At 44.8% G+C, this 12,502-nt stretch overlaps 1 protein-coding gene across 1 annotated transcript in view; it reads right to left on the bottom strand.

The window, feature by feature from the left end:
- Nucleotides 1–5,247: 5,247 nt before the first annotated feature.
- The window catches only part of SLC1A1 (solute carrier family 1 member 1), a 90,887-nt gene continuing 83,632 nt past the window's right edge, over nucleotides 5,248–12,502 (bottom strand). The window contains exons 11-12 of the mRNA XM_056106882.1: nucleotides 10,574–10,708; nucleotides 5,248–7,593 (exon numbers count right to left, since the gene is read on the bottom strand). Coding sequence (XP_055962857.1) covers nucleotides 7,347–7,593; nucleotides 10,574–10,708 — 382 coding nt within the window. The 3' untranslated portion in view covers nucleotides 5,248–7,346. The remainder of the gene's footprint in view (nucleotides 7,594–10,573; nucleotides 10,709–12,502) is intronic.

Genomic DNA, 12,502 nt, shown 5'->3' on the forward strand with positions numbered 1-12,502 from the left:
TGATCATTGGGCAGAGACGAGAGACCCAGGAAAGACTCAACAGAAAGAGGTTATAGAGGTGAGAGAAGAATGAATGGTGGAAAACATTCATGGTGCTACCTAGTCATGACTTGTAGTCAGGGGAAAGAACTTAGCAGAACTTAGCTCGGGAGCGAGTCAGTAAGTATGACATATTGCAAAGGAATAAAAACTGATGACCCAGAAAAATGCCTGTTGAATTTCACAAGCAGGATATTGATCACTGTGGAGTTTCAGGAGAGCTCTGTGGTGGCAGCCAGACCACAGTGTACAAATGCGTTAGTGCTCAAGAGGAGTTTGCTTGCAGCCCACGAACACTAATCATCCCAAAACATTTAACAAGAAAAGGGAAAGAGGGCTGGAGAGATAGCACAGTGGGTAGGGCGTTTGCCTTGCACGCGCCCGGCCTGGGTTCAATTCCCAGCATCCCATATGGTCCCCTGAGCACTGCCAGGGGTGACTCCTGAGTGCATGAGCCAGGAGTAACCCCTGTGAGTCGCTGGGTGTGACCCAAAAAGCAAAAAAAAAAAAAAAAAAAGGGAAAGAAAATCGAGTTCCTGTTATTCATTCTGCCACCTTCCCATCCCTAGTTCTAGAGCGGACAGTGTCTCATTTGGTGCCTTGGGGGTCTGTACAAAGTTGACTTTGATAGGTGCATGCCTGTGGCACTCATCCCAGGTGTGTCCATGAAGGAAGCGCCTGTGCGAGGACCAGGTGGAATCTTTCCCTTCTCCCACAGGCATCAGCTGCTCATTCCAATCATTCTCAATATCCCTCGGGTAGGACAGCAGGGCATCATGCTTGGATGAGATGGAACAGATCCTGGCTGGTGCCCTAACTCCAAACCACTCACCCTTTGGCAGCTAGCTCTTTGATTCCGAAATGCCCAGAGGATGCAGATCTGCTTTGCATTCCCTCCAGTGTGCTGGTCTGAGGGAAGAGAATGGTGTCCTTCTCACCTCGGCTCACACCTTCCGAATCATGGCGGCAGGAGAGCTGCAGAGCCCAGCTCCTTCCCATATGTGAGGAAAAAAGCAGCTTCTCAGAGGGGAGCCAGGGTGCGGGGTTGGAATCCCAGCCCTCAGGAACTTGCTTGTGTATTTTAATTCCAGGTGGGTCAGGCTTCTCTGGGTAATACCCTAGTTCTGCTCTCCTGAGGCCAGGGCTTCCTGCTGTAGCCTGGCGTGGCCTGGTGAAGTCAGTGGGACCTTCTTCAGGAGGGGCCACTGCTGCTTTTTTCTCTTCTCCCATGAGAATAACAATCAAAGAGTCGGTTTTTATTGTGTCTTTGAGTTTTCACTAATAACTATGCTGAACTTTGTGGTATCTTCTAACCGGCTCACCAAAGTGGAGATTTATAGATAAAACCCTAGTATTTTGTAATCTTGGAGAGAAGCTTTCAAATCACACACAGCACGGGAGGATTCCTAGCAAAGGAAGTAATGGGACATCATTTGTATGGCTCAGATATCCCTATTTGCTCAGATTTATGGCATGAATCAGCCCATAGCACTGAGAAATGTCCCCCGTATTCCCATCCATTGTCAGTCACATATTATTTACATCCAAGTCGCATAATTTGACATACATACACTGCTACATAGTTTCCAAATGCAGTATAGTTTTCAAGGCCTACTTCCTGTTTATAGCAGTGGTTTTCAACATGTTTAGACATGCAGACTGGCCCTGGTCTGGAGAACAATGGTTGAAAACCACCAATTTAAAGTATATGATTTTTGCTCAAAAATATCTTAGGTTGCAGGGGCTGGAGCAACTTATGGGGAACCCCCTGATGTGAGAACTGTCACGATCACGATCATCCTGTTGTTCTTCGATTGCAGGCACCAGTAACGTCTCCTTCGCCCTAGTCCTGAGATTTTAAAAAGTACCATATTCAAGGCTCTTTCAGGGTTAGGAGAATGAGACCCATCATTGTTACTGGTATTTGGCATATTGGGCATGCCACAGGGAGTTTGCCAGACTCGGCCGTGTGGGCAGGTTACATTCGGTAGCCTGCCAGGTTGTCCAAAGTGAGAATGAGACAATAAGATGTCTCGCAGCCGCTTCCGGGAACTGGGTTTTATAGTCTCTGGGTCTTGGCCATTGGTGGGATTACATGGCGCCGGGGTGGAGGGGGGCAGTTGGTGGGTGTGAGCCCTGCCTACTGGAAGATGGAGGATCTGACTGGAGGATGCTCAGCCCCAATCCAAGCAGGCTTGGAGATCTCAGCCCTGGGACCTGCATGCCTTTGTTCCTCTTCATGTGAGTGGAGAGTGGTCTCAGCATGGTTGTGGCTGGTTCTGGAGGTCTTCGGCTGCCGGGGCTCTGCTCAGGGCGGGGAGGGAAACTCAATCCGCCCCCCTCCAAGGGGCCCCGGTGAGGACAGTCAGGCGTGGGGGCTGGAGACTCTGCAAAGTTCTCTTCCGGGAGCTGGGTTTTATAGTCTCTGGGTCTTGGCCGTTGATGGGATTACAAGGTGCTGGGGGGCAGTTGGTGGGTGTAACCCCTGCCTACTGGAAGATGAAGGATCTGGATGAGAACTGTAACAAATTCTATTTTTAGAATAAAAATAGAATGTAATTCTCCCCGGCAATTGATTTTGCCGATTATGTGACAAAGTCTCTGTAGCAGGTGGGAAATATAGTCACCAGGAACATGAAATTTAAAGTCACAATGGCGAAAGTGAACTTCATACCATACTCTATTTCAGGACAGGTAAAGGGTACCCCATGGACTCTCAGCCCGAGGCTCATAAAGCCTGGGTCTCAGACCATAGAAAAAAAGGATCACAAACCCTTATTCTGTTTAGTCTCATGTGATACTGTCTAGAAGAAAATATTGTAAGATTACACAGTTAAAAATCACAATGTCCATTTTCAGAAAGGCAGATCACTTATGGGCTGGGAGTTAACTCATGGGATCTACTATTTGTTCTAACCCAGCTAACTCAAATAGGGAGAGCTACACACCTTAATTACGCTGATGTCCAGAGTCCTAAGACACAGAGCAATCGCTATTCTAGCTCTATGAATTCCCATACAAAGCAGTGGAGATTAGGCTTAACTCTGTGGTGTGGGAGGTGGAGAGGTAGATATTGGAATTTATTTTGCCGATGGAGCGATAGCACAGCGGTAGGGCCATTTGCCTTACAAGGGGCCAACATGGCCGACCCGAGTTCGATTCCTCCGCCCCTCTCGGAGAGCCCGGCAAGCTACCGAGAGTATCTCGCCCGCACGGCAGAGCCTGGCAAGCTCCCCGTGACGTATTCGATATGCCAAACACAGTAACAAGTCTCACCATGGAGACGTTACTGGGCCCGCTCGAGCAAATCGATGAACAACGGAAGGACCGTGACCGTGACCGATTATGTGACAAAGTCTCTGTTAAATGCATCATACATTTTCTCATGTGATACTTAAGCAGTCTTTAGAGACAAGATTTGTTATCTCCATTTCAAATTTGGAAAGCCAGAGCCTCGATTATAGACAAAATCTCCAAGCCAGTAAGAGATCAGAGCTAGATACCCATTCAATGGATTCTTGGGTTCCCAGTTAGAAATACAGAATATGAATTTTGCAGGATCCAGAGATAGAGAATCCTGGACTGAGTGTATGCTTTGCACACAGGATGCCGGGGTTCCATTCCTGGCACCACCCGGTCAGTCCCCTGAGCACCTTTGTGAACAACACCCTTTCCCATACTCTCCCCACAGCACCGAGCCACTCGTGTTCCCTGGACACCGGGTGCCTCCAAATAAAAGCAGACAATCAATTCTGCAGCAGAGAACCTTCTGGCGTTCGTCCAAGGCGCTGCACAACCATTTCCTCTTTCTCTTCCAAGAGGAAAGGCTTTCAGACACCTGTGAAGCCAGCCTTGCTGGCCCACTGCCTGATTACCAGCCAGCCGGTTTCCTTGTGGCTCTCCTAAGAATGGGGCGAGCTAACGTAATGAGCTCACAAAGATTTCTGGAAAGGAAAGTCATTTGCCAGACCTGAGAACACCCTTCCTCTGCTGGGCACAGACTCATACAGCGTTGCCCTGCTCAGGTGCAGCGACTCCTCCAAGCTCCCTTCCCCCTCTAAGGAGGTGTGTGGCATGGGCCATTTTCTCACAGGCAGAAAGCTGAGGGAACACTCCTCACATCAGTGATGATAAGCAGATTAGTGAGGAGGATACTTTCTTCCCGTTCTGCCCATTTTTTTAAAACTTATTTGTTACAAACAAATGAACCTGGCAGCAGACCACTGTGATTCGGGTGCCAGGTGGGCTGTGCTATTTCTTTTCAGTTTTCTTTTGTGGGGGGGCACACATGGCAGTGCTCAAGGCTTACTCCTGCTTTGCATTCAGAGATCACTTCTGGGGGGGGGGGGGGTTATTCGATTCCCAGTATCAAACCCAGGTCAGCTGCGTGTAAGGGATATGCCCTACCCACAGTACTATCACTTTGGCCCCCTTTTCAGAGTTTTCTGAGGGGCTGACGATGTAGATCAGTGATAGCTTATTGCCTTTGCATCTGTGAGGCCCTGGGTTTGAACTTGCAGTGCATAAATGAATGAATGAATGAATAAATATTCAAATAAAGGAATTATGGTTTGCAGTGTTATTTTAGAAGGAAGGATCAGTCTTATTAAGTGGCATGCATTAACTGATTGCACCACTGAAGCCACACCAGATGGAAGAATCAGTCTTTCAAAGAAATCAAGTTATTGTCCCAGTGAGAAAAAGCTATTTCCATCAATTTTTAACAAAATCCACCTTTTTATCTTAGAAAGTAGCACTTTAGCACTGTCCTCCCAGTGGACAGCGATTTGCTCGAGCAGGCACCAATAATGTCTCACAACAAATTGATCTCACAATTGTTTTACTGTTTTTGGCATATCAAATACATCACAGGTAGCTTGCCAGGCTTTCCTGTGCGGGTGAGATACTTGCCAGGCTCTCTGAGAGAGGCAGAGGAATCGAACCCGGGTTGGCCACATGCAAGGCAAACACCCTACCTGCTGTGCTATCGCTCCAGCCCATCTTAGAAAGTACAGTTCATGTAATGCCCACTGATGAAATGAAGAATCATTACTTTTCCTCAAACCACGCCTTTTCAATCTTGGGTATAAGCAGCATTGAAAAAGAGCAGTATGAATATAATATGAAATTAACTGACCAGTATTCACCTTCCCACATTCATCTGAGTAAGGAGGTAAAAGAATAGGTTAAAGGAAGAAAAAAGCAGGAAGAAAGAAACGGTGGAAGTGTTTATTGAGACAGAAATGGAACATTGTTCTCTTTTATGAGTTAACAGCACAGTGTTAAGAGGCTGGTTAAAAACTGACTTCAAAACTGCAGGCTGACCCGAAGTTCATGAACAGTTCTGCCAATTTAAGTGCCTCTAATTAGAGCAACCTGCCAAGGGAGTAGAATCACTCAGCTCAAGTAAATGATTGATTCATCTGCTTTCAGATTTCAATTGACGTTTGCTTCCTATAACCACCAATACTTGCATTTTAGAACTCACATTGAGTCACTGATCCATATTTATGGTGCTTACAGGACAATTCGATATCATTCTCTTGTATAGTTCAGGTGCACGTGGACAATACTGAGCATTTATTTTCTTTCCCCTGATCTTTGGCATAGTTGTTTCCTAAAACACAAAAAGCACAGGCTTAAATTGGCTAATCAATACTGCTGAAACATGACTATTTTGCATCTCAGTGTAAATATAGGTTAAGGGTTATTTACAAGTAAGGAGCCAAAGCACAGACTTTAATAAATTATTCTCATAAATTAGCAAAATGACAAGCAATGAATTTTAATGATCAGGATCAAGATGACTTGACAACCAGTTAGAACAACCCTCCATGGAGGAGAAAAGACAAGTCTCATATATTTGAAGAATTTCCTGAACCGTGGACACCAAGGTCTTACCAGGAATCTACTCTGCAAGTGTCCAGGGAAGGGATCATGCTTTTCTGGCCAATGTGGCTTGTTCGACCCACTGAATCCATATTAAAGTACAGCCTGGGTGGTAGCTTGTCACTTGTTTGTGTTTGGATGGACAAAATACTACCATTTTGCAAGGGGGGGTACGTGGAGGAGGGCACACCTAGCTGTTCTCAGGGCGTACTACTAGCTCTGAGCTCAGGGATCATTCCTGGCAGGCTCAGGGAACCATCTGGGATGCTCGGGATTGAACATGGGTTGGCTGCAGGCAAGACAAGCATCCTCACCACTGTACCATCTCTCTGGCCCCATTACTGCCATTTTTAAGGTGGTGTAATTGACCTTCAAAGAAAATAACCTTTAACGGGATAAGAAAAACTTCTAGCCTCATGTGAGAACTATCTTTATGTGTAATCTTACAGAGCTGATAAGGATTCCTTTCCAGCAGCAGAGTCTAGAAGTTGTAACGTGAATGGAAAGTGCCACTTCGAAGCCTCACCATACAACATCTCAGCTTTGGGGCTGACACACATGTGAAATGATCAAACCATAGAATTTCGCCTTCTGTTGCTCCTGAGAGCGGAGTCCTGATAAGCCCTGAAGCAGATACGAACTGGAATCATAACTGTTGTTCAAGTACAAGGAGAGCTCTTTATTTCACATTGACAGTCAATTCTGATCTCTGTCTGAAAGATTATATGAAAATAATAAATATATACATATATATCTAGCTCTATACTGAACACTGGGTTAAGTGTTTCCAGCATCACAATACAGTACATTGAAAAAAGGACCCCTTTTCTTCACCTATAAGTCCCACCCCTATCTTAAAACAACTTATTGCAGAACTATGCTGGTCTATTTTATTTCAAAGCAGTCCCTTTGAAATTGGCTGGAGATGAGTTCAAAATGGATAATTTGGCACGTTTACTGGGGGCAGGGGTAGTTTATAGGCATTGTAATCTATAAAAATGATAGAGGTCAAAAGAAATCATGCCAATAGAAAGCCTGAGTAAAAATTTGTAGTCAGTGACAGAATATTTTTTTAAAAACCCAAAACATTGAGAAAGCAATTTCTTTTCTACATCCATTACCTAATTCCAACAGTTACACTTTATATGCTTCCAAAATTAGAATTTTTATAATTCCAGATAATACAGCTTTTTAAAAAATCAGTTTCAAAATCATCTTACCCCACCCCCAAGTCCCAGAACCCAAGAGCAAAAGTTGTGAATCCAAATATAGAAAATAATCGAGGTCTGTGTATCAAATCAAATGTGCAATTGCCCAATAGTGTTTTTCTTTTCCTTAATTATAGTTTGCGTTTCCTAAGAGTTGACTCATGGGGATGTCCTTCATCAATCCCAGTCCTCATAAGCAAGCCAGGGGCTCTAGAACTGTGAGGTCTGGGTGAATGAGATGGTGTCAGACTTGTCTACAGCAAAGCCACCATTGACATAGGACTTTTTGGTGTCTGAGTCTTCATTATCGAGCATTGTGGATTCCAGGGCAAAGGGGTTCACGATGTTGACTTCAGAAGAAACGTCCATCTGCTCCAGCTCCTTCTGAGAGAGCTTCTCCACAATTCCTGTCCCAAATGCATCGCCAAGGACATTCACCAGTGTCCGGAACCGGTCCCTGTGGAAGAGAGAGGAAGAGTAGGACAGATGGCCCAGACTGCATTTTCTTTTACTGTTGTAACAGCCACGTGCAAGACAAATGCCCTACCAGCTGTGCTATCGCTTCATCCCAGGTTTAATTCCTCCATCCCTCTTGGAGAGCCTGGCAAGCTACCGAGAGTATCCTGCCCGCATGGCAAAGCCTGGTAAGCTATCCATGGCGTATTCAATATACCAAAAACAGTAACAACAAGTCTCACAATGGAGATGTTACTGGTGCCCAATCGAGCAAATCAATAACGGGAGGGCAGTGCTACAGGACAGTGCTACAATTGTAACAGCAAGGATCTTAAATAGGGGGTTACAAATTAAACAAAACAGCAGTAAGTACTGTCCTGACCAGGCTGGCCAACCAGAAGTTCCTTTCATTACAGGCTTGTGCTACTAAGTGGTTTGTAATAGTCCAGAAAGAATATTCAGGCACCTCTGGGTCTGTATTCCCCATAAATCACAATGATTCCTTTAAATCCAGTTCTGAATGCTTTAACTCTTTCTTCTCTTCCCAAGGAGAACCTTCACAGATATTCTGGTGGAGCTGAAAGAGGGTCAGAACTTAGTCAGTCTTTCCTGCACTAAATCTGTCTTGTGAGTTTTTCTGGACTCTTTTTTGGCCAAAGTGAACTTGGATGTTTTGTGCGTGGGAGTGTGTGTGTGCCAAATGGAAATGTGTGTGGACCTATGGAAACCCACATCCAAGTGTGTGTGTATGTGTATGTGTGTGTGTGTGTGTATTTTTTTCTGGCGCTCTTTACCACACTAGGATGTTCTATGAGTAAGCCAGCAGGCATGCGGCAGAGCACAGTCAGAAAACAAGCCAGCCTCAGAAAGGCATTCTGCAAGGCACCCTCAGTCTTAACTTCCAGACAGCTGGAGCAGAAGCTGGTAGTAGGAAAATGTATAGAGAAGGAATACTGGAGACAAGTGTTTAAGTGTATACTTTTTGATCCTAGAGCATTGCAGGAGGGAACTATGTACATGAATATGCTGATTTAAAACTACGAACGATCACGATCATCCTGTTGTTCGTCGATTGCCTCGAGCAGGCACCAGTAACGTCTCCTTCTTCCTAGCCCTGAGATTTTAAAAGAGCCATATTCAATGCTCTTCCAGGGCTAGGAGAATGAGACCATATCATTGTTACTGGTATTTGGTATACTGAGTGCCACATGGGAAGTTTGCCAGACTCTGCTGTGCGGGCAGGATACTTTCGGTAGCCTGCCGGGTTCTCCAAAGTAAAAATGAGATAAACATAAACACAAGACAAAAAAGACTAAATGCTTTCACATGTCCATTCTGGATCCCCCCTTTAGTTATTTAATAAGGCAATGGATTGAACTAGATCAGGTACAGACCAGTTCATCTATACAATGGATCAGAATGGACCTTTGGTTTCTCTAGGTATCTTGAGTGACTGGTTTTAGAAAGAGTCAGGGAAAGGAAAGAAGTACCAATCAATCATCACCACTGAAAAGAAAAATAAAAGCCTCAATGAAGTTTATCTTTGCATGAAAGGACTCCCCCCGCCACCACCTCACCCCTCCTGGGTCTTGTAAAAACAGGACCTTTGAACTGGACCCCACATAGAACAGTTTCTCAGGTACAAAGGCTTCTGCCTCCTGGGACAATGCCTATAATCAAACCACATAAATTCAATCCTTTTCCATTTCAGTTGACATTTAGCCCATGCTGGTCCTAAGAGAAGGTTCAATATATATCTAACATTACACCTGATAGCCAGTGGGCAGAACTTTACCTCAACATTGGAACGCTAATAGACAAAATGTGTATCAAGGATAAAGTTGGTTTGTTTCACGTTTTGGATTTGTGTCATGCCCAGTGGTGCTCAGGGGATCATAAGTTGGTTTGTTTCACGTTTTGGATTTGTGTCATGCCCAGTGGTGCTCAGGGGATCATACGTGGTGCCAAAGATTGAACCCAGGTCAGCCATATGCAAGGCAAGTGCTCTGTCTGCTCTCCATTCTCTCTGGCCCCACGAGGACAAAGTTGGAAGTCCGTTTGTTCTAACATTAACCTTGGAACTGCAAAAGGCATGTTCCCACCTAGCTATTGTGTTGCATTTCTTATTCATATGCATGCACATGTTTGAATATGTGTGCAGACAGGGACAAAGAAGAGACACTGTTGGTTGAGGTCTGAATGGTCCTACTCATTCTAACCAATAGTAACAACGCTACTATTTTTTGAATAGATACTGCCTGCAAGGCATTATTTTAGATACGTCTCTGCACTAATTCACATAGTCCTACTGATCCAGTGAGGCAGACAGATTCTTTTCCATCTCACAGATAAGGAGACTGGGACTCAGTAAGATTAAGGAAACTGCTTATGCTCTATTAGTGAATTAAGCACTGGAAAGGGATTTAAATTCAAGTTAGTCTTAGCCTTGGCACTTTTTTAAAAAGTCTCAGGGCTAGGACGAAGGAGACGTTACTGGGGCCTGCTCGAAGCAATCGACGAATAACAGGATGGTTGTGATTGTGATAGTCTTAGCCTTAAAGCCTTTGTGCCACCATCCCTGTGAGCACTGGGGGGAGGGGCTGTTTCTGAATCAAGTTCTGAGCCTGAGACACTACCCCACAGCTGGGATGGGCTACTATGGTTGGGTTTGGAATGTCTGTAGCCTTGTCCAGATCCATCACCTTATTGTTTTATATCGCTCTTATCCCACACCCAGTTCTTAGCCTTGAACAGGTACAATGAGCTAGTTAGAGAACAGTGGCTTATTAAAATCACTGCTGGATGTTATAGGAGTTAATTTTTAAGCACGTTGTCAGATGGCCTCATCGGAGATAAGGGGAAGTAGCAACAGATGGCTCATTAGGCAATCAGCAGAGGGAATGATGACTGATTGCAGAGTGTGTGTGGCTTGGGAGACCACCTTCCCACCCGGCCGAGGCAGCGCATTTATTCCAACTCACAGGAACCAGTCCACAGCGATGATGAGGGTGACATCTTCAGCAGGCAGGCCCACGGCACTCAGCACAATCACCATGGTCACCAGGCCAGCCTGGGGCACACCGGCAGCTCCAATGCTGGCAGTGGTGGCTGTGACGCTGCAGTGAAACACAACCGTTGAGAAAGAAGTGAGACACCCATTTCTCCCTTCAAGGTCCCTAGATTTGATGGCCCTGTGGCTAGTGGCCAGTCAAAATCAGCTATTTGCTGAGCACCAGCTCTGCCATAATTTGAGTGCCGTGGGAAGACTGAGGGGAGAATGATTTCCTTTCAGAAAGAAATGTGACAAAGGTGAGGGAGAAGACGAGTATGAATGGTCACAGAAAAGGGAACAAGTGAGAGATATTCAAGAAGACAAGTTTCAGCTCCAGGGTATTTATGGACAGCTTTATCCACCCATTCACTTACCTATCCACCCTAAATAAGCACCTAGTTCCAAATGTATCTGTTCTCTTCTTTCTCCTATAGACTCATCCCCAATTCATCAACTTAAGTGCCAGGAATCCCGGTTGACTTGAAGGATGCAGTGGATTAATGGGTACATGGGCCAGGGTATTTCAGGTAAAGACACAGTAAAGAAAGTTTCATATGCTTTCTTGACGTCATAAGACTCCTGATAATTCTGGGAGATGCCACTTATGCTACTGAACTATCTTTGGCTCCTGTGCAAGTTACATGTGTTTATTCCTGACTTCCTTTTTGCCGCTAGATGCACTTTGTACAAAAGAGAGATCTGGAATCCAGGAGAGTCAGGCAAATGAACATGACTATGATTTATTAAAAAGATCCCTGCTGGAAAAGACAGGGTACAACAAAGCTGACCTGTAGACTCTGATAACAGAACTGAGGTTACCGGGGGAGGGAAGGGAGGTGGATTGGAAGAAATCCTATGGAGAGTGTTAGAGGGATAGCGACATTTTGGTAGTGGGTGTAGTTTGGTAAAACTGTACCCTAAAATTGAAATACTTATAATCTTGTAAATCAGCACTTGTAGAACACTGTTTCTCAAAATAATAAGAAAAAGACTCCTCTCAGGAAGATACATGTGTCAGTAGGGGGCTTTCTCCTTAGAATATTCAGTTATCATCAACACTTTTATTGTAATATGTTTTAAAGTGTCAGATAGTATTGGGAGTGGGAAGTGACTTGACTTGTACACTTGACTTGTACACGGCTAACTCTGGTTCCATCTCAAATACTGCCAGGAGTGAAAGCCCTAATACAGAGCCAGGAGAAAGCCCTAAACACCGTCAGATTTGGTCCAACAATGACAACATAAACAATTATGATTTTGGTGTGTGTGTGGTGGTGAGGGAGAACAGATGCTTACCAAGCCCAATAAAGTCCCTGAATTTCAGTGAACTGGAGGCAACACCCTCTATACTTTCTGGCATCATGTTTTTAACCCTGAGCCAAGGCCTGAATTGCCTCCAGGATACCACGAGTATGAAGTGTGTAGAAGCTACCAACTCAAAGAGGCAGAAATGCCTGATTCTATCAACAAAGTCATTTCTATAGGCTCAAAATGTCCTAAAGTTCTTAAGAAGCTGATTGGACTGCTCTTGATTGGATTGCCTCATGATGGTTTGCCCATGGTGTTTGAGGGCACAAATGCAGGCCAGAGCTTTTTGAGAACTGCATTTACTTGAGGGGTTGTGACCACCAATTTACAGTAAAATTGTTATTTCTAAGATTGTCAGAATTCCTCAAAAAATTTCAGACCTGTTGGGTAAGAGTGACAGTACAGAGGGTAACCTGTGCCTGATATGTGGCTGACCAGGGTTCGATCCCCAGCACCCATTATGGTCCCAGAAATCATCAGGAGTAAGTCCTGAGCACAGCAGATATAATAGCCGCCCCCCAAATCAAGTAAAATAAAAAAATTCAGACCT

This window comes from Sorex fumeus, unplaced genomic scaffold (assembly GCF_029834395.1).
Source record: "Sorex fumeus unplaced genomic scaffold, SorFum_2.1 ptg000149l, whole genome shotgun sequence".
In the NCBI taxonomy this organism is placed as follows: Eukaryota; Metazoa; Chordata; class Mammalia; order Eulipotyphla; family Soricidae; genus Sorex; species Sorex fumeus.